The sequence below is a fragment of the Strongylocentrotus purpuratus genome, unplaced genomic scaffold, assembly GCF_000002235.5.
Source record: "Strongylocentrotus purpuratus isolate Spur 01 unplaced genomic scaffold, Spur_5.0 spur5_scaffold_9, whole genome shotgun sequence".
NCBI classification, from domain to species: Eukaryota; Metazoa; Echinodermata; class Echinoidea; order Camarodonta; family Strongylocentrotidae; genus Strongylocentrotus; species Strongylocentrotus purpuratus.
In genome coordinates, this window is record NW_022145615.1 from 22036446 (window position 1) to 22059800 (window position 23355).

General features: G+C 35.4%; 2 protein-coding genes across 8 annotated transcripts in view; one reads left to right on the forward strand and one right to left on the reverse strand.

The window, feature by feature from the left end:
- Positions 1-3734: 3734 nt before the first annotated feature.
- Positions 3735-20601, reverse strand: LOC578636 (katanin p60 ATPase-containing subunit A-like 2). 5 transcript variants are annotated; one of them, XM_030976789.1, is made up of 15 exons: positions 20432-20601; positions 17846-18013; positions 17386-17455; positions 17020-17050; positions 15094-15256; positions 14331-14534; positions 13571-13747; positions 12443-12625; positions 11534-11625; positions 10944-11051; positions 10295-10460; positions 9519-9618; positions 8762-8782; positions 6863-6898; positions 3735-4205 (listed from the first exon to the last, which is right to left on the reverse strand). In XM_030976789.1, the coding sequence occupies exons 1-15, from the start codon at positions 20486-20488 to the stop codon at positions 4069-4071; spliced, it is 1713 nt and encodes a 570-aa protein (XP_030832649.1). In that variant the 5' UTR covers positions 20489-20601; the 3' UTR covers positions 3735-4068. The 5 variants fall into 5 exon arrangements, with proteins under 5 accessions (XP_030832649.1, XP_030832648.1, XP_030832650.1 ...); XM_030976788.1 differs by having other exon boundaries at positions 15094-15265; XM_030976790.1 differs by lacking the exon at positions 6863-6898 and having other exon boundaries at positions 15094-15265.
- Positions 20602-20769: 168 nt separating this feature from the next.
- Positions 20770-23355, forward strand: part of LOC578583 (E3 SUMO-protein ligase PIAS2) — a 31464-nt gene continuing 28878 nt past the window's right edge. For all 3 annotated transcript variants that reach the window (XM_030976287.1, XM_030976289.1, XM_030976290.1), the window contains exons 1-2: positions 20770-20873; positions 22634-23216. In XM_030976287.1, the coding sequence (XP_030832147.1) occupies positions 20850-20873; positions 22634-23216 (607 nt within the window). In that variant the 5' untranslated portion in view covers positions 20770-20849. The remainder of the gene's footprint in view (positions 20874-22633; positions 23217-23355) is intronic.

Consider the following 23355-nt stretch of genomic DNA (forward strand, 5'->3'; position numbering starts at 1 on the left):
ACTTGTCATCAGTGACAAATGACAGTTTTTGTTATAAGCTACTGAAATCCTTGCTTCTGATTGGTTATCAGCAGATTTGTCACTGATTTTTGTCACTTGTCATTGAAAAAAGGCTTTGTGAAACGGGCCCCTGATTGCCATTTAGAAACAAATCTTTATTTCCTTTGAAGTCGGTATATTTTGACACATCACCATTTAAAACGAATCCCACATTCCGTGGACCCCCATCATCATCGTTTAGCGTCAGTCTTTCTAACGCTGTGGGGGAAAACCAACTAACGGATATAAATCTATTTCACTCTTCTAAACAAATAAATGAGAACATCCTTCGCGCTATCTCAAGCACTTAGATTTGAAACTTGATCAATATAGTCTCAATGATACATTGACGTCTTGAAGATAAACAGCTATGAGCTAAAATAATAGATGTAGTTTGTTATGGTAACCATATTCGTGTAAATAAATAAATGAAACCATCTGCATTATAAAGCATTTTGAAGGGGTGTGCTCGGAAAAGGAGGTGTCTGATATAGAGGAGTTCTAGAATATGTTATGTACATAAATGTCAACAAAACACGGACAGGATAATTTTAAAACAACATCTTGAGCTTCACATTTTCTGTTTTATTTTCTCTTGCAAATTCCCAGACTTTGCTAGTCATCAATATCTCGACACATCACAGCAATCAATCTTATTGACTGATTTTGGTTTGCATATTATACAGGTTCATAAAAAGAGAGAAATATAGGCCTACTGCATATACTATATTTACTATACATTTATTCATATGCATATTTACAAAGGCGTTATATCTATTTACCTTACATGAAATATCATGCAAGAATACATTGCACATAAGAATGTTCAAAGTAAAAAACAAAATAATTGTTAAAAGTCATTCTTTAGATATAGCAAGTACTTCTATGAATACGATACACACTTTAATAGGATACAAAGAATATAAATATGGACGGCTTACTTGTACCAAAACAGAGGTTACAGAACTACAAAATTGAATGACATAGATACTGTAATTACATCAAGAGCTACACTACTATATGTGCAAGTGAGATGTAACTAAAATACATGAAGGAATTATATGCATTTGGCAGACTGCAGTCAAGTACAATGCAAGCTTTACACAACAAAATCATTATTTTTGAAAGACGAAAGCTTAAGGAAATAAGCAATAGCATTTTGCACACAAGGAATTATTTTTCTCAATTTTCTAGGTCTAAATGTCTACCATAATGTGAAAGTATTTGCAAAAACTTGGCCTTCTAAATCAACATTTCTAAAGTAACAAAACTGTCAGAAAAGAGTTTGGAAAAATTGTGATTTTCAGGATTTCATGAAATTTGATTTAATAAAATGTTTAAATGGAATGTAACAACAATTTTACCAAAGATATGAAAATTGTTTCTCATTTCATTTAGGGTCGTCAAAAGAAAACAAAATGAAGATTTCTCTACATAATTTAATTTTCAACATGGTCATGTGAAATTGACACTTTCAAGGGCGTTAAGTCTGTTTTAAAGTCACAAGTTAACACCCCTCTTGCTTTTAACAGGTAATTTACTAATTTGTTTCTAAAACCTTTCATTCTAAGAGTACCCTTTCACCTCCAAGGTCATTAAGAACAGAGCCTTTACAGTTGCTTTTCCTACCATATCATATATTTTTAAAAATAATAAAAAAAATATTTGATGAGGAAGTTTATAGTTTACAGTCAAACCCATCTTAGAGGCCACCTCTCTAAACAGGCCTTTCTAGACAGGTTCTGTAACACACATTTCTTTCTCGAGGGAGACGTTATAGGTGGCCACTGTAAGTAGGTCACCTATAACGTCTCCCTCTAAGATGAAATGTGTGTTCTAGAACGTGTCTAGAAAGGCCATCTGTCTACAGTGGCCAGTTTATTCATGTTTCATCTGGGTAGCCTTTATAGAAAGGTTTCACTGTACTAGCATTTTCACATATCAAATATGACCTTTTTCCCCTATCACTTTTCTGCTACTGCAGGTGTAAGTATCTAAAATGACAACAAAGTTGTGAATGATAACCTAACTCAGAGAATATATGTCATGATTGTCAACATAATGAATGGACACGTAAAAAAAAAAATTAAGAACTAAAAGGAAAACCTTGATAAAAAAATGCATGTTTAGAATACAAACTTATGGTTACAAAACTATCAAATAGAAATGTTACATTTCAACTAACTGAGGTATGAAATTTACGAATGAAATGGGAACAATACACATCTAATTAATTAATAATCCAGAAATTGCACATTTACACCAAATACATGTATGAGAACGGTGTAAATTTGCAATCTCTGGTGAAATCCAAGGAAGTATTAACCGTGTGTAAAATGGAATAAGGCCATTATAACAAAAACCCCTCAACTATTCTGAATCAAATGATAAACACCAACAAAACTGAAACCTAAATTAATTGGGACATAATTTTTCTTGGTTGATTCCCCTTACTTCCTTTCTGTATGTTACTATTCTCCCCCTGAAACTGAATTACTTCTAAACATTTAATCACACACCAAAACACGATTCAACTTAAGCGTAACACACAAAACATATCAATCATAACATTGTTGACATTTGAAAGTTTCTCTCTAAAAATGTCCATAAGTAAATTTACAAAATAGTGCACATTATGGGGAAAACAAATATTTCAGATTAGTATCATAATCATTATAGTACGAAATTGAGCATAAGAAGTGCCTTACATTATATCCTTGTTTTGGATTTTAAACTTTACTCAACCATTATACAATTAATCATTGCAAAAACAAACAAAACAAAACCAGAAGGGGGGTGGGTAGTCGGAATAATGGCATTTTATAAAGCTTTTCTTATTGGCTTGTCATCATACACTTAAATTTTGCAATTTAATTAAAGACAATCATTTCATTTTGAAAATTCAATTGTGCAAAGAAATGTTGTAAAATGCAATTAAAGAGACTCTTCATGTACAGTGATAATTTTGAATTGGAATAATAAAGAGAAAGAAAAAAAAGTACAGTGATAAATAAGTTCATATAAATATAGAGCATAATTTCAAGGGCTTCATAACAGACGGTTAAAAAACCAGAATATAATTAAATAAAATATTACTTTCAAAATGAATACGTGCAGTGATTCAATCAAAATATAATGTCTGATTGATAGCACACATCTGAGATGAGCTCCATCTTGACCACTAAACCTCTTTTGAAGAACTAGTAGTTGAAAAATTGTTTGTCCTGGAATATTGCTCCTTCAGATTCAAGAGGTTGTGCCCACAAGCATTCAAGAAGCTGTATCTGGCTCTCAGGGGTGTATCATGATCTAGTCCAAAGAATCACATAGTCCACGATTAGGGTCCTGCAATGAGCACCTAGAGGACTTCTTCAGTCGCATTCATTTGGTCTAAGGTCTCTGGGTTAAGAATCTTGTTTCCACTTCGTCACTAGTACACATCTGGAGCTGAGCCACAGTATAGTACCATACTTTAGGGTCTAGTCTGGACTTGCGTTGTCCAGACCTGGGGTACTGAGACCAAGACCAGTAAGACTACTTAAGGCTACATCCATGAAGCAATTGACCTCTGGGCTAAGACCAAAGCCAGTCTCCACTGCATCAATAGTACCTACTGGGAGATGGGTCCTAGACCTAGTAAAATACTTTTTCTTAGCTCTATATTCCTCAAGACCTGATGTGGGGTCCCAACATGGAGACAAGTCACATCAATTTAGTACAAGGTCTCTGGGATAAGACAGAGTCCTATCGCCACTCCATCACGAATACAAGTACATACATGGAGCTGGGTCTCTGCAGATAACATTAGGGTCTAGTCCATGAGACCAATGTAGACCAGACCTGGGTCCCTGTGACCAAAACCAGTGGGAACACTCATGGTTGTATCCACGAAGCAATAGCATTCTGGTTTAGACCAAGGCTAGTCTCCTCTGTATCACTAGTCCATCCATGTTGATTTAGACTAGATCTCTCACGAAGTTCCATCTCCACTGCATTATCGGTACATATTCGGAGCTGCATTGGTCTATTCTAGACGGACTCATATTCTTTCTGCCATTTTAAGTATTTGTCCTTGAGAAGCTTGGCGGATGGTTTGGTGTGAGCCAGCGCTGCCTCCACGTCTGCTGTAGTGATAGGGTCAAGGGTCAAGTCTGGCATGGAGTCCTCTGCAATAACCAATGATAGGAAATTCATTAAAGCTTCAATTAACGTTGATTTGCAAAAATAAAACTTGAAACTTGGTTGGTCGAAATTGAACCTCCAAAATACTCTTCTGAGTTTTGACTGGAGGAAGAAAGAAAAGCAAAGGACTTCATCTTGTTCAAGAAAATTAACTCCACAAAATGAAATTGGCAATTGAAATGAGAAGACACAGCATCCAAAACATTTATTTCTGTATTCACTTTTAAACAAGCGACCTAATACAGTTTATTTGGGCAAGGAAAAACAATTACAATTTTTTTTTAAAACCTGCCATGATACTTCAAAATACAAGGAAAGGTATGCTCCATTTCTGTTTTACTGGTATTTATGCGGAATCAAAAGGGTATTACTGCCTCTGACTCAGTTATGCATGCAGATGGTACTTACCAGCATTATGTTTATCATACTTCTAGGCTTCATCGATAAATACACATATTACTTGAAAATAAGATCTTTAAAATAAATCCTACTACTGAGTCACAGCTCATAATAAATCCATATACACTTCAAACAAACCAATTGATTTTAGAACAGTGCAAAAATACACACAAATCTAGAAATTTCCATGACTGCCAGTATTAATGTGTTATGCTAGAAACTAGTGAGAAAGTTAATATGTGAGGTTATACAGTGAAACCTGCATATAAAGACCTCTCAAGGGAGACAAAAAAAAGGTGATCTTTATGTACAGGTTACTTAACTACATGGTTCAATGCGCAACCATCTTCTAGGGACATGAAAATGAGGCCTTTATAGACAGGTAGTCTATCAATACAGGTGTTCTGCTAAAGCAAGTTTGACTGTATCATATTTATGGTCAAGATATTTGCAATGAAATGGTAGACTTGTCTAAAGTTTATGACAGAAGGCACAATAACTACAGAGTTATTTTATCTGTAATGGAATATATGAAATACACTATGTATAGAAACACTGCTAGGTGCGATGTGAAGAGAGCAATATACTAGATACCAATTGTACCCACAAAGGCAGTAAACTTTTCTATTTAACACTTCATGTATCACTAAAATCAATGAAGGTCTGAGCGTTTTCCCCATCCTTGGCTTTTTTCAATTAATCTATAAATCTATAAAGTAGGAATGAAGTGCAGTACTTGTATATGAAAAGAGATAGAGAAATATACCATGAGTAAAAGAGAATAATTAAATGAAAACATACGATGAGAGATAAGGGCTGCAGTAAAAAAAAATACCAACACCTCTTTTTCTCTTCTCTTTTGATGTCGTGATTGTTTGTTTACAACAAGAATACTGCCTTGATTGTTGCATCAGTTCAAACGATATCTTTCACCAGCAAACCTAATGATCATCATATGATTCACAGCATTTCAACTCTGCAATCAGCTATCACCTAACAATATTTCACTGCAGAATGTCTACAAACAGTTAAAAGAAAGAAGTAAAAAAGAATTGAACTAGCAGGTTTTATATAAGAAATAGAATGAGCAATTCATCATTTCTACCATTCTACAGGAAAAGTGATGTTTATAGTGACAATGTTATCACACATTATTCAGTAAAATTGTCTTGTGTCAGTCTATATGTAACAGGGTGTTTAAGAACATTCAAAAGAATATGTGGTGTAACCGCAAACCTCACTCAAATCTATTAAGGCTGTGAAGGGTAGTCAAATGCTCGAGTACCCGCACGGTTGACAACTACTCGGGTTCGATTTCTCGTACCCGAATATTCGGCCGCAAAAAAAAAAAAAAAAAATGTCCAGGCCGACGCTTACCCGTGCCTGGGTGAGCGGCGGCCGCTGGCATGGTGCCGTCGGTAAAAATGTTTCCCAACTCAAGCACTGTCAAACTCACCACTCAGAAACTGGGACCAAATGTCTGGATTTCTGCTTGGACTTGGAGGAAAATGGATTATTCTGCCATCTTTGGTTTTTAAAACAGCATTGTTCACTGTTATTATTATTATTAAATCGGCGCCTTCAACTGCAACTCAAAGTAGAATTGCATGCGTTTTCGGCGACAGAACTGGGATACTGCTCCAGTGGTATGTACTATGTATGGGTGTGGCAAAAAAAAAATAAATAAAAAAAAAAAAAAAAAACATGGCGTCCGAATACTCGAGTATTCGCTTGTAAGCATGGGAGTGTACTCGGGTACCTCATTACACTGTTGTGCACAGCCTTAAAATGTATCACCGGCATCGCCAAGGAAGCCTTTAAAGGTTACAATATAATAATAATAATAAGATATTTGTATACCGCAAATTGCAAATTGCCTCTAAGCATTTATTTTGAAAGACAGTGTATATTCAAAGTGTATTTCTTATAAGGTAGTTGAACAATCATGAGATGACCAATTAGTCATATTAATTAATACACTTTAGTTGAATATAACGTAAAAATTACTAGATTTTTGGGTGAAAATGATGTAAGAATCACTATATTTGTGGTGAATATAATGTAAAATTAAATATCTAGATACTTCAGAGAGATTGTGTATTCGTTGTGCATCACTCGGTAGTATAATTACTCACAAGAAACAAGTGCTTGAAATGAAATCTTCAATGTTAATAATGTTGAATATTAGTGTATTATTTATTTGATCCGCACAACATGCAACTGCAGTTTCATATTTACTTACTGTGCCATACAAGGTTAGGGGTTTCGTCTCTGCCAGCTGGACGCGGCCATGCAAAATGAGATAATACTTAGTAAGTCATGCAATAACATACAAAGTTAAAGTTAATGGGTGGTATTCTTGAAAGCGGACTAACTTTAGTCCATGGTTTAATCCACGACTAAGTATGGAATGCCAATGTCCATATGAATATATTTTTGAATAATTTGATATGTCCCTAAATTACCATGATAACATAATTATATCATAGTTATATTGTTGTTTATGAATTATGTTATTACATTTTATTTTAATTTAGTGACAGATTAAATTATTCAAAAACATATTCATTTGGACACTTGGCATTCCATACTTAGTCGGTGGATTGAACCATGGAATAAAGTTAGTCCGCTTCTGAGAATACCACCCTTAGAGTACAGGTCAAACTTGTCTTAGCGGCCACCTTTCTATAATGGTCATGTATATTGTTTCTCTCTAGGAAGAAATGTGTGTTGTAGAACCTGTCTAGAAATGACACCTGTCTACAGTGGACAGTTTCCTTGTTTCCCTTGTATGGCCTTCATAGACAGGTTTGACTGCATGTAGAACCTGGTTCAGTGTCCATCTCTTTAGACAGGACACTTGTCAGTAAGGACTCCTTAAAGTGGCTTTAAACACAACTGTTCCCTATTAAACCAAAGTTTCTAAAATCAACAATTTCTATATAGCAATGAGTAGAAAAAATTGTCCTACTCAATATCAGTTGACTCATTAAGCCCATTGTTCTCATTTATAGATAATAATAATAATCTGTTTTTTTATATAGCGCTCAATACACCGATCCAACGATGTGCCTTTACAGATACATTTGTATAAACACTTTATTTCTTATTACTAGAAGGCACATTAGTGAATCTTATATTATAAATTGATATATAAATATACATGTATAAATATATAAATTATATAAATATATGAATTATATAAATATATGAATTATATAAATATATGAATTATATAAATATATGAATTATATAAATATATAAATTATATAAATATATGAATTATATAAATATATGAATTATATCATCAATTGATAAATTGATGAAATGGTGAAATTCAAGGTAGAGCATTTGTTTAGAGAAAAGCAGCATTTCTCCTTCACACTGAGTTATGAAATGAAATTACGTGTATTACCAAAGCACATCCCAAGAACAATACTATTAGTAAGTTGTTACCATATTTTGTTTAATTTCCCATCACCAATATACTTTTATCACCCATTGATAATTAGGTTTTCTAACAAGCATTACAACAAAAAGTCAGTTAGTAACGAAATATGTACATCATTATAATAGATGAAGGAAGATTCTCATTTTGATATTGAACTTGGGTTCTGGTATTAATTGATTATCTTCTTCTGTTTTTTCAACAGAACCCAACAAATCCAGGGTGATTGTTTGAAAATCTATGTACATATAAAAATGCATTTTACATGACTCTGACAGAACAGAAAAATTAATTTACCTTAGTGGTAAGCAAACTACGACGAAGAAATAACTTTTTTTTGTTGCAATTTTTTATAGTTTGACCCTAACCCTAACCCTTTGACCCATGAAGGAATGAGGGTTACTAATTCTTATCTTCTATGTGGAATCAATTCAGAACAATAATTATAAATTCTTTTCAAATATGTACAAATTCTATTTGCCAGATCTCAAATTTACTTTTTAATGCCAAACATCTTTGAAAAATGCTTGGCTGTTAGATGCAACCACCAATTAAATACATAGACAATGAATTGCACAAAACGCATTGAAATCTGTCCATGTGTGAATATGATACGATCTCCTGTATGAATTAGGTTTAATGTTGCTGAAATGATTACAAATTTGATAAGGGCAAAATTATTCCATGCAATACCTGTTTTGTTTGTTCCTTTTTCTGAATAAGTAAACATTAACATACACGTTAGCAAATATGAGCAGATGTAACAAATACATGCAATATATTCATTACAATGAAATGAGATTTTCATACAACCATTGTACCTGAATGTTTCTATAAGAGGATACTTATAGAATAAATGGTTCAACATGCAAATCTTTGATTTTTTATATAGTGGGGTACCAATGAAAACAAATACATGCATGTAAAATGACTTATGTTTGTGTTACAGATACTTATATATTCAAATTTAATTAATAATAATTAATATTTATTCCATATCCAGCAAAAGACTTGTAATCATTTAAAACTTTCTGAAATCAAAAAGCAAAAATCTGATAATAATCAGAGTATATGTTACCACTGAATCTATAAGGTGAAAAAGACTCGGATTGGTCAATGTCTGGAAGTATAAGACATATAAGTGCTACATGGTCCTAATTAGGTAGATGATTAGTTAGTAGTTATTTCATGCTCACCAAGAACAGAATATACAGCTACTAATAATCAATAGATAAATGAGAACATTTCCCCTATTTAAACCAACCCACCCACATAAAACATATGGGCAGGCAATGATTGAGCTACACATGCAAGCTGAGGGACAAAGCTTACTAAACAAACTATTCAAACTAGACTAAATTCTATAGGGAAGGATTGGGAGGGGGGGGGGGGGGCTGTTAGAAATAATATTGCTTGGTATAATCGATAGTGTAGACTAGCAGCTACTCACCTGATGTTGATTCTAAGATATCAAAGATCTTTCTGACTGGTCTCATGGCAGCTTCCTTGCATACCAGCCTCAGATCGGACCCTGAGTATCCTTCAGTTTTCTGAATGTCATACACAACACGAACAAGTTAAATAGTCATGAGTTATCGGTGGTAGCTAGAGCAGTGGTCTCGTCACCGAGGTCCCAGGTGCAAAAATAATTTGATGAGCAGGTGCCCTTAAGTATAAGGCTTTAATCCTCATTACAAAGTCCCTCTGAGAGGACTTAAAACCATTGGTCCCTTGGTTGCTTACATACAAGCAAACACATGTTTTTAGAGCAGTCACGTAAATTGAACAAACCCATTAGGAATTAATACCAAATTATTTGTCTCAAAGTTGACTTTTTAAATTTGTCATGGTTCATATCATATAGACTATAAAACCATGGTACATTTGATGATCACTACTTTCCTAGCTTCCAGGACAGACAAGTCTACCAAAATCCTTTTCTCCAGTCTTACACATTCTTTCAATCTTCAGCTACGAAGGTGAAGAAAATATCAAGGCAAAATTAAGAAGATGGTAATTTTCATTTGTTCATATTTTGAGCCAAAAAAAGAAGCAAAACCTAGGACTAATATCATCTGTTTAAGGCCCCCCAAAAAGGAATCATTCCTGCAAAACTGAAATAGTTAGCAGCTTTAAAGATAAATCACCCATTCATTCATTCAAGATATTCACATGCTCATTGATAATGTATTGCAGAATATGGTTCATATGATATTCTAGACATACCTCTGCTAAGAAATCATATTCAATATCTGTATTGATGGACAAGGCGCAATCTGGGTTGAGTACGCTAGGTAAGTAGTATTCAATCATTGCTTTCCTAGCTTCTAGTACGGGCAGGTCTACTAATATCCTCTTCTCCAATCTCCTCAACATGGCATGGTCCAATTCCCTGGCAGAAAGAAAAAAAAAGAGTAATAAGAAATTTGAAGCTTAAACCTCATCTTCAAAAAGTCATTCTATGGCAGTAAATAATCATATACATAGAATGATTATGTTCAGATGAACAATTAAGCTTGGTTTGGGCAAATGCACGGGTATGATTATTAAACTAACATAAGAAATTTACAGCTAGGTACACATAATAATGTAAAACTCACTGAACAGTGAGGTGACTAAAATGTTGTGTCTTTTGTATACATGGTACATATAAATTTCCTTCATTAACTTTGCTATGATGGATGGGAGTTATAAAACTCTTGGCCAAAATGTTGCATTGCATTTTGAGGACTAAAAATTCTGATTGATTCAGAAGATGATTCTTTCATCGCTGATTTTATAACTTCCTCTTTCATTCTGCCTATATGCTCAGAACGGATATTGAACTTATACACCCTCGCATGGCAGATCTAGATGAGTCTGGTCTCAAACTCACCATGGAAGATTTGAGGCTGCTAACAAGAAGACGAGATCGTCTGTTTTGGCAAGTCCATCCATCTGTACTAGAAGCTCTGTCTTCATTCTTCTACTCCCTTCATGTTCACTATAATATACAAAATAAGATTAACAGGATTATAATTTTATATGTACTAATGTCCTTTGGCAAGAAATTAATCTACATTTGCTACTCGATTGCCACCAAGGTGTTAAATGGGTATCAGTAGGATGGAATTCCTTGAATGCTGTGAGCACCAAAATCGGTAGCCTAGCTAGCAGAGTTACAAGACCACTGCTCCACTACTGCACCATGATTGTACAGGGCATCACCTCAATTTGTTTGTTATAACAGTCCATTTTTTTATAGCATAACATTGTTGTGCCCCTTTAAAAACACAGCATTCAGATAATGATCAAATAAATTTTTGATAGTTGTATTCTTCTTACTTCAAAATAATAAGTCTACTACATGAGTTTCTATCATAGTTATTAAAACAATTTTTAGTCTAGATTACTTAGTAGAACTCTCAAAACACATTCTAATAATAAAGAAGAAGAAGAAAAACATGCATTAAACACTGAACTCACTTTCCTCCTCCACCCCTTTGTCCCATCACCGATTCAAGCTCATCTAGGAATATCGTGGATGGTGCATGGAATCTTGCAAGCTCAAATAATACCTTTCGGGGAAATAAAAATAAAGATATGAGCAATCATATACTTTTATAGATAGCATAACAAATGTAACATGTGTTTCTAGTGATTAGTCACATACATTTCACTCTCATATATTTCCCTTAAAGAATGCATGTACAGCTTCCAGATGTTTTTGAATAAACAGAGTCCCTCATTATTCATTACTGTATAGCTGTCAAAATATAAAAACAATATCTGGAAGCAAACGGACTTAACATAATCAAGACCAAACAATCAAACTTTTCGGATTACAAGCATAGAAAGCTATCTTTAATGTAGAAAGATGTAGTATTGTTTTATATTTGCAACTGCCAACATACAAATTCAAGGCAATGACAAATTAGCCTAAAATTCAAGATAAATACACGCATCATTTCTTAAGATCCAAAAACATACAAAACAAAAAAACAAAAAACATACAAAACAAAAGAGCCACACTAAACAAAAGTTGAATGTTACCAATACTGGAATACTGTAAAACCAAGAACTTGTGCGAGTCAGAAGCCCTTTTTGTTGCAAGAAACATTCACAAACAGCAAAAAGTGAGTGCTATATATGATTCACATGATGCATGATGAAACTTCCTTTAAAGCCCCACTGCACTATTTATAGCTACTTGCGCCCTCTATACAGCCAACAATGCCTAAGCGGTACCCGTTGATCCCCCATGATGCCCTTTTTCTTATGTTAACTGAGAGCTGATTTGATGAGATAACCACCTGTCAGTGACCTTGCAGGGAGGTCTGATCCCCACTGGCCAAACTAGTACAGACAGGCTTTAAAACAAAATCAAAGTCTTACTCTGACTAATTTCTCTGAGTCTCCTCTCCACTTGCTGACTATACTAGAAGCGGAGATATTGAAGAAGGTTGTATTGCATTCAGTAGCTACCGCCTTGGCCAGTAGAGTCTTGCCGGTACCTGGTGGTCCGTACAGTAGAAGTCCCTTCCACGGTGAGAGGATACCGGTGAATAGTTGAGGGTACTGCCAACATGGAATAATTAAAGGGAGAATTGTATGAATATGATACATTTCCTTAGAAGAAACTGTACTGGTACTATACAAGACCCTTTATATCTTTACCTGGGCCCGTTGCACAAAACTCACCAATGACGGTAACTGTGCCATCAATGTTACCTACCATGGAAACCTTGATTTTGATTGGCTGTTGAGCCCTGTTACCATGGAAGTTGCCATTGATGGCAAAGTTACCATCAATGGTAAGTTTTAAGCAACGGGCCCCTGCAATTTGTGGATTCATTCATATCAGCTTTTGGGGCTTTTCAGAACTATTTACTAAGAGTTTATAAATACAACTCAGAAGGCCCTGCCGTGAATTTTTTCAGCTAGCCATGATGTAAAATTAAAACAAAACAACCCCCCCCCCCCCTTCCAAAAAAAACCCAGCAAATCACACATAAAGAATATACACATTCGGTATCAGTACACAATAAAATGGCAAATACACTTGAATATTGAAATCAAAAATTGGAAATTTAAAAGTAAACTTCAGTCATAATAATGTTAAATCCCAACCAAATTTTAGAACCTATTCAAATTTACACCAGAGAGAATGTTTCAAGCTAATTCTGCATAAAAATAAGGACTTGCTTGGTTGACATTACATTTCTCGTTAAATCTTCTTTCTATTTCAATTTCATTTTTTTAATTTAAAAAAAATAAAAAATCAATGATATTATATGTTACTCATATTCCAAGGTAAGATTCTCTAGATTTTGATATAAAGTCAAACCTGCTTCAGTGACCACCTGTATAGAAAGACCACTTGTCTACAAAGACCACATTTTTGTTTCCCTTAAAAATGGTTTCTCATTGAAACATGTACTAAAGGAGCCTGTCTATAAAGACCACTTTTCTTGTCTCTCTTGGTGGTCTTTATATACAGGTTTCACTGTATTTTAGACCAACCTTGATAGGATATACTACTGCTTCTTTGACGAGTCTCTTAGCAGCATCCAGACCTATAATATCATCCCACCTCACATCAGGGTTGTGTAGGTAGATATCTTTACTTATATTCTGTGCCAACTCTCTCCATTCCAACGAGTAACCAGCATAGCCTCCTAGTGGCTTTAGTAATCTATCCTGTATAGAGAAAGAAATTAACATACAATTTTATTGTAAATATTGTATTATTCTAAATGTAATCTGACCCCTTCAGTCTATGCTGCTGGTCACTTGTTATAGACCAGTAAATGAAATAAATAAATACAATTGATTAGAGAAAAATTTCAAAGTGAATGATTTCTATTGCACAAACTTTCCCAATCAAAATTTGTTATAGGCAGTACATTACATCCATCGATGTAACTATGTTTATCATTTAAATGATGCAATCAGCAGGGGAAAGAACAAACCCATTTCATTGGCATTATGTAGTGCCAATGTTATGTTGGTATCCTACATGATGTTTATCTTTTAGATCCCCCCACCCTCTCTCTCTCTCTTCTTTTCTCTCTCCCCCCCCCCCCTTCTCTCTCTGTATCTCTGTATCTCTCTCTCTCTCTTTCTCGCACACACACACCATGAAAATGGCTATCATTAACCATTTTCAAAAAGATCAATTCATGAAAATTTCTGGTTTTACAATAACCTATAATTAAACTCATTTTCCCACCTCCTTCTATCCAAGGAGTTTTAAAGACTTTTGCAGAGGTTCACGACTTACTGAACTATCTTGCTCAGCTCCTCCCATGTATTCCTGGGTAGCTCCTTTGACTGCATTATTCAACATGGCCCTCATGTCGATGATGGGGCCTCGCTTGGGGGGAAGCTTGCCGCCTGATGTTCCATTCTCGTGACTCTTACTGACCATTGACCCTGACACTGAGAGGTCAGATAAGGGGTCACCATGCCCATTGACCTGTGGTGACTGAGGAGGAAGAAAGCGAATTAATGTTAACATTATATTTGAGCCTAGTAGCTCTTGTTGGAATGCTCCCCAGGGAGTAGAGAAAGTGCATACATTGTGTGCGGGCAAGCCAGAATCTGATGACCGGGGTAATAATGTAAAGTGCTTATAAACTCGGACATTGTCGACGTATTAAGCACTATATAAGCAAAACTATTATTAAAAATTATTATATCTACATTAAATCATAATTTTTTAACTGAATTTAATTTATGAGTTTGAGTTTGAGTTTGAGTGAGTTGAGTTTGAGTTTGAAGTTTATTATCCAAAACAAAAAGTACATCAATATAACAATCAAATGTGAATGATTAATTAACATCATAGACAACAAGAAAAATATGACATTACAGAGCGCAAAAGTATAAAAAAGACAATACTGAATATGAATCCTAAAAACTATCAGCCCTGAATACTTTCTAAAACTTCCATCGATGCAGATCGAAACTGCGCTTTTGGGGGCAAACACTTTGAGAAGTTTACAACCTGTTGCCTTTAAAGATAATTAATGCAAAGAGCGTACTTGTCTTGCGCCATCTGTACTCTTTCTGGGTCCATTTCCTGACTGTCTCCTCTGGGCCACCGTACTAGAGGTGGGTCTTTTCCTCCCTGATGTATTTGCTGATGCGTTACCAGAATGGTCCGGGGCATGGGGTATCTTCGGTAGTATCGGAGTGCTGCTCGTTCTGGAAATCCTGTCGAGCAAAGCAAATGAAATTGTTTAATGTTATTTCTAATCCATTGACCTTTGGATTCTTACTTCTTATACATTGGAAAGACAGAATTGTGATGAAAGCAAAACTGTGTTTCATTATACATGTTTACACCCTTCTGGCTCCAAACAGATATTATGATGAGGTAAATCACAGCTTTTTAAAATAATGAATTGCGCATCTTTTGAAATTAACAAATTTTAATAAGACAATAAGCTTCCAGCTTTCAGATTTGAGAAGCTACATGACATATTATTTACTTTTAGTAGCAGACTTGAAGGTTAACATTAAAAAATACACCAAATCACTATTTTAGGTTTGTACATCAGACAAGACATGAAAAACAATGATTGCACACATTTCTCTGAATAAATGAAACGGTATACGAAAAACTTGACAATAATGACAATGAGACATTTAACAAATAAACACGACATAATACGAATGAAATTTACAGGACAAAACGACACAATGAATATGACAAGACACATATTTGCCTAAGCTACAAAGTATACTATGCGTTGAGTACATGAATATTATCATGATTAGAGATGTTAAATAAATTTATTGATTTATACTTACATTTAAATGATTGAAATAGGAGAGAATGGAAGAACGATAGATTATTCAAACAGTGTCATTTCAAAATGTTGTAATGTAGATTATTTTCATTTAATATGTACAGTGAAATCTTTAACTAGGAAATTCCTTGTTCATTTTTGAACGTCAAATTAGTAAGACTTACAACATACATGTAATCCACACAAAATAGAGATAAAACATATCAAGAAAGTGAATAATTTCAATTACAGGCATGTACATGTACATACATGATAACATGTACATGTAGATAATTACTGTGATGAAACATACCACTGATGGTAACTTAGCCGTCAATGTTAAGTACCATGGCAACATCACTCAACAGCCAATCAAATCAAGGTTTCCATGGAAGTTAGCATTATTTGGCAAACTACCATCAATGCTAAGTTTTATACAACAGGGCCCTTATCGTGGTATCAAGAACCCTAGGAGACCTTAGGTCAGAAGTGACATCACATATTTAACGTAAATTTAAATTCAGAAGTCCACAATACTCAACGTACAGTATGGCCACCAAATGACTAAATACCTTAAACTTGCCCATATATGGTTCCTTCCCCATCAATGACAGAAACACAGAGAGTATAGGGTACAAACATACAGATTAAAAACAATAAGTACACAAGACATTACATACATACAATTTTACATCGAGGATTTCTACAATTATTTCATTGGTGCTGAACAATTACAATGAATCAGTAGTTTATTCATTCACAGGCATTTTTTTTAAAGTCTCTTTTTATAGTAGAAGAAGGAAGGTAAAAGAGAATACAGTGGGAAAAGAAAGAAAGAAAGAAAAAAGAAAGAAAGAAAAAAGAAGTAGAAGAAAGCTGAATTGTAAAATGATATTAAGAAGCAGCATAGCTCTCTCTCATCCCAAATAGTAAGAAAAGGTATTAAATAATATATACATGACATAGATGAAATACAGATGGCCATGATTTAAGAAAAAATTGTGAGAGAGGAAAGAGAGAAGAGAGAAGACAGAAGATGGCAGAGAAAAGGACAGAGAGGAAGGGAAAGAGGATAAGAGGAATACAGGGAGAGAGGATGGAGGGATAAAGTGAGGGAGAACAAGAGGAAGAGAGAGAGAGAGAGAGAGAGAGATGGACAAGAGGGAACATACTCACTTTTTATTCTTGCCATTCTTATTGTTGATAGCTGTAAGATGAAAAAAGGTAGAGTTTGAGGGATTTCTAGAAATAATATTGTTATTAAATACAGAAACAATAAAATATTTATCAGGCAAAAAAAAAGAAGCTATCCAATGGAAGGAAATTTCTCCATCTTTGCATATGTCAATTTAATCGATCATAAACTGCATACAACTATTTTTTAATGGGGGGGGGGGGTGGTTCAAATAGATATTAGTCATAACTTCATTTACAATATATATTTTATTCTAAAATACCACAATAGCTGGATGTTTCTTATGAATGGTTCCTAAATAATGATAATTTATATCACACATTGTCAAATAAAATAATAACACTCACCTTCTGCAGATATCTTCTTAGTCACCTTGGGGTATTTCTGAAACTTTACATAATAGTAACTCTCATATTCCTATTAAAAAAGTAAGAAGAGTCAAAAGAGATTAAATTTTAACGTGCTGAAATATTGAACATGGTTGATTATTTTTGTTAAAGCAAAATTTTATGCAAAATATTGTTGTCAAGTCTGCTACTGTTCCACAAATAAAAAACATGAAAATTGTACATAGGAAAATTTAGCAAATTTCACGATTGACAAAGTGTTGTGCCGCCAAATATAAAAAATAAAATTTGATCACAAGTATATAACATATAATATTTGCAGTATTTTGTAGTATTTTGTAAAAGCCAAGAACACAGTTGGAATTACAGTTTCCTAAAGTTTATTTCACAAAGTTTCTAGTATTTTAAAGGATGAAAGCTGAAATGTCACCTTTCATTTAATATTGTTTGTTTTTCTCACCATAAGTATAGTCTCCAAATCCACATTGTCACACACTTCGAACTTGTTAAAACACAAATTGCTCTCTGATTCCAATGCCTTGGCTGACTCTGAGTAGCCTTCTCCTAGGAGGTGATGTAGCATCAGAATTAATAAATTCTTTTTCCGCTGCTCAGATTTTTGCTCCTCCTGGTGATAAAAAGTAAAAAAGATTTAAAACAGAACATCAGAACAAAATATATTTATGACTGACCACATCATATCTTTTATCTATAAGGCTATATTCCTATCAGTTCTGAATGGATTAGTGTAGAAGGAATGCCCAACTTTGGAACTAAATATCTCCTTTTTTATGACACTTCTGGAGTCGGGAGATGGGCGAGTTGTTTTACTCTTAGTCTTAGTTACGATAATTTCTTTCTATTAGACCTATTTTTAACATTCAGAAATGCCTAATTAAGATTTTAGATTTTGGTATTGGCCTCCCTATCATAAAGCGATATCTCCGGAATCCTTTGACGATAACTTTTCTAGTTGCACCAATTTGTAGTTGACAACTTTGCCATCCGTTTGGTAATATTTTCTAATTGAAATAAATACATTTGTGTTTAATATGAGAATCATAGATTGAATATCACATTGTCTAATATTTTCAAAATCTCTCTACAAACTTTGGTCCCCCCCTCCTTCATACTACCAGCTGACTAGCAAATTCTGAAGCCAGTGCAGTGTGCAACTGCAAGGTTTGTTGGACGGGGGAATGAGTGATTACGAATGCATTTTAGGTTTGGTTTAGTCTATATCGCTCTTTCCGCAGCCCTGGTATGGGGTGCCAATAAAGGCTGGGTGATATCAATATCATATTTAATATTCATTATTAATATTATTATTATTGTCTTCTTCTTCTAGCCCCAAGTTGAAGCCCGGGGGGGGGGGGGGGGGGGGGGGGGGGTACTCAGATTATAGTCGGACGGGGGTGTGCGGCTGAGACCTCCGAACCCATACCCACATCCAAGGGTCCTTTTGCTGAAATAGGTACCCATGTCTAAGGATTTTTTGTGAAAAATGGACCCATGTCTAAGGATTTCAAACTTCAAATATTACGTTTTTTAAGCTGTAATAATACACTCCAGCAAAGCATATGGAGAGTCAACGCTAATGCATATTGACCTCTAGCACTGCACTACGCGTCAATAGGCAGCATTTAAATACATGAATAGTCAATACACTCATAACACAGAGATGCACACAATCATGCCGATGCGGCTGATCGGCAAGTTCGACAGTGGACTCACAATTTGATTTTTTTAATTATTCTTTCTAACATCGGAAAGTTAAAAAAAATGTATTTTACTGCTATTAATATCTTATCGATTGTCACTAAAGTATCGATTTTGAGTGAAATTGATTGAGTTTTATACAGTGGTGTTTGAAATGTTGAGAATCAATAGCACAGCTTTTAATACACAGCCAGGATAGTAATGCACCTATGTGTGTAATAATACAATGGCCAATAATTTTGCAGTTTCTCGATAAAATTCTTTATTAGTAAACTGTACCATACAACATGTAGTTTACAAGTAGTTTACACACATAAAGATGAAAACACCATGCAACATAATTATACTGTGCTAGCACCTCTAGCATCCGTTTTAATTGAAGGACTTTTCCTGTTTTAATTAACGTACCCGTACACGAGCTCTCAAGCATTGGCTATATAGCTCCCTGCTTGAGCCCCGCTGCTGCCCGGCTGCTGGACAGAGGGTACGCAGGATATAGCTGATGATCATAAGCGAAGCGCTACAAGTTTCCGGGGGTACGACCCCTATACGGGCGGATACCATACCTCGCGCGCATTATGCCATATGAGTACCCGGTATAGAGCCCATGGGGTCCTGATATATGTGGTACCCCGGGATCTAGTTGAGTTTACGAGCTACGTACGTACACCCACTGACTTAGCTCGTGCGTACACCTCGTACACTGGAAATGCAATCACCGAAGGATTCATTTAGATCTATTTAGAGATGGGAGAGATTTATGCATTTGCAATGTAGATCTAGGAGAAAATCCCAAAATCCCGGAGAAAATAAGGAAGAAAAGAGGGGAAAGGAATAAATGAAAAAAGGGACCCATGTCTAAGGATTTTTTTTCATGAAAAGGGGACCCATGTCTAAGGATCTTTCCTAAAAAAGTCACCCTTCCGAGCGGCACATCCCCGTATACCCAATATACGTGAGTACCCCCCCCCCCCCCGGGAGTTGAAGTTCCTAACTTCAGTTCAGGAATCAGGCAACAGCAACTTTTTTTAAGGCCATTTCAAATCTAAATTGGCAATAAGACTCAAGAGTCTAAGACTTACATGTACATGTCATTATATTCATCTCAAATAGCCATCCATTTCATCCACATTCACACATACTATCGCCAATCATATCATTGGTCTTACATTTGAAATTTGAAAAAATTTGTTTTTTATTGTGCTGAGCTGAGCTGAGTCTGTGACTGTACGTGTCTCTACGTGTGTTAATCAGTGCAGTGTTTTGTCAGTGTTATCGCGAATGATTCAGTGATTGGTTTCACTGTGTCCTAGAAAGTGTAACTTACTGCTTCTCTAACTTGACTTGATGTCTTTATAGCTGCGTAGTTTAATGATTCCATCATTTTGCTTGCTTTCTGGTTCCAAAAATGACGATAAGTCAAACAAAATAATATAATCTACTGTACATTTTCATACATTTGCGTCTCTCGTTGCTTAGTTTAACAAAAAGTTATGATGCAAAGAATGTGTGGGTTATTTTTTAAAATAAAACCAGTAAAAAAACAAGAAATATAAATGTTCATCAAATATAACTAAAGATTAAAATTTGTTTTTTAAAATGTACAATCAATATCTTGATATCGAAAAAATATTTTTGAATATAATAATTTAAATGTTCATGAATGAGGATAAGTGGGATTTTTGTTAACGCATGCGCAGATCCTATGACCGGCTCAAGTCTGTGCGTTCACTGTTCAGTCAAGAATGGCCGACTACGACGACTTAAAGGTGATATTTTTGTATTAAAAGGCAGTAATTATTAATACACTTAATGATAAAACGGTAGATATAGTTTCCAATGTATTCATGTCTTTTGTTGCAATTCATTTAGACTCTTTAATACAAATATTTTGTGTTCCAATTGTTTACGTTTTCGTTTGTTGTTTGCAGAGAGTGTGAAGACGAGGTCTAGTATGAGCGCGATGCGCGAGCGGCGCGGCCGTAGGCCTACACCATGTAGACTGCTGCAGTGAGACCGACAGAAAATGGTAGTGACTAAATGAATGTAGACTAGGTCTAGATCTATAACATATTAACAGAGTATGGATCATCCAGTGTTTCAATACACATAGAGTTGGAACAAAGTCCTAGATTTGCATCCATTACTAGTGAGAAGGAAGGGGCGCTGGTCCGAGAATGAGGATAGTCCGCATAAACCTGGATATCCTCGATACGCAGACAAAATGCGTCCTAAGAAATCGCGGTGGTTTTTATTTCTTTGGCGCTCTGCAGGTTTTGGGTTCCCGATCTGCCTGCTGGCAATGCGAAAAACGAATTCCGCGTAATAAAGGGGTTAGGGGGTTTAACCCCCTCGGGTGAACAGCAGTGCTTATTCAAACAAATATTCGCATCAATTTGAATCACAATCATTATTAGTCGCTTAATCCCTTTTAATGACCTTGTTTTCTTTTTCGTTTGCAAGGGGAGAAGAAGATATGTCACGTTAAAGACATCATAAAGATCAGTGTTGTATGCGTATATATTACATGTATATACACAGGCCAGTAACAGCTATGTAGCTTGTAAATTTGTAAGAGGGAAAATGCTGATTGAAATGATAATGAAGAAATAGCAAATAATTGAGGAGTATCATAGGTACCAATTCAATGGATATTTGTATAAAAAAGAGCCCCCGTCAGTAATAAAAGAGCCCCCGTGAGAAGGCTCACGGGGGCTCTTTTTTTTTGGGGGGGGGGAAGAGCACCCGTGGACAAACAATTAATTTGAGCCCTGCTTACAGGCCTGATACAGTCAAACCTGCTTTAGTGACCACCTGTCTTCAAAGGCCACATTTGTTGTTTCCCTTGAAAATGGTTTCTCATTGAATCATGTACTGAAGAAACCTGTCTACAAAGGCCACATATTGTGTTTCCCTTGGGTGATCGCTACAGACAGGTTTGACTGTAAAACCCTGATTTACATCGGTTACCCAATTTTTTTGATTTTTTTCCTGTTTTTTTATATTTTTACTTTTTTTTTTCTTCCTGATTTTATCCAGATTTTCCCCTTATTTTCTCTATTCTTCTTTATTTTTCCCAATTTTTCTTACTCAAAGGGGGGGGGGGGGGGATGATTATGACTACAATCAATGCGCAGGGAATAATTTTCCTCAAATATTTTGATTAGCAATTTCAGCTGATGGATAAATATTTCAAATGAAATTCTGTACATATCTATGGAAGAAAACTGCTACACAAACAATATTTTATATAGCAGTCATGCAAAAATGCATAGCAAATTGCGATGCGATACCAGGAAAATTATTCCCTGATGCGTAACCTACAAAAAAAGAATCTTCATATTTACTTATTACACATGATCGTATGGTTTGTTAGACCTTGTTCAAAGTGTTTCATTATCTTTCCTGCTCTACTAAAGTATTTTTATGGCTCACATTAGCCTTGTTTGTATTAAATTATTCCTTATTTACGTCCATTTTGATAATGACCTGCTTCTTCATATCATATTTCTTCTTTCCTTGTACACAGCATATGGTGATGAGCTTCAGGGTCACGGAGCTCCAGGTGTTACTAGGCTATGCAGGACGTAATAAAAGTGGACGAAAACATGAACTCCAGGCACGAGCATTGTCGCTCCTGAAAAACAACTGCAGTACCCCCGTGCAAATCAAGATAAAGGACTTGTATCGCAGGAGGTTTCCTCGCAGACTCGTCGCTCCACCACCTTATCTTTCCTCGGCATCCGAACAGCAAACAAAACTGCCTAGCCACTCGTTAAACTCGAGTTCTTTGTACTCGCAGCAGCAGCAGCATGGACACTCACAGGCTCAGCATTCTCCGCCGTCATCCGGCCACCACCATACCTCCTCTCATGGACTTTCCCACTCGTCACATAACTCACACAGCTCACATTCGTCGTCGTCGCATGGAGGCTCGCAAAGTAGTTTGCACACTAGCTCACATGGAAGCTCGCATAGTAGCAGTACGCACAGTTCAGTATCTCCGTTGGGGTCGTCTGTCCATGCAACGCAAGCGTACCATCCTGATGTGAAACTCAAGATCCTACCCTTCTTCGACATTCTGGCAGAACTTGTCAAACCTTCAGCACTTAGTAAGTTTTTGTGGAGGTTGTGATCATGGATACCGTCATTAACCATGAATAATTATGGGCTTTTGGTAGATATTTCAGAAAAATTCATAGTGTAAATAAAGATCAAAATGGTTTATGAAAAGAAAAAGCAAATAATATT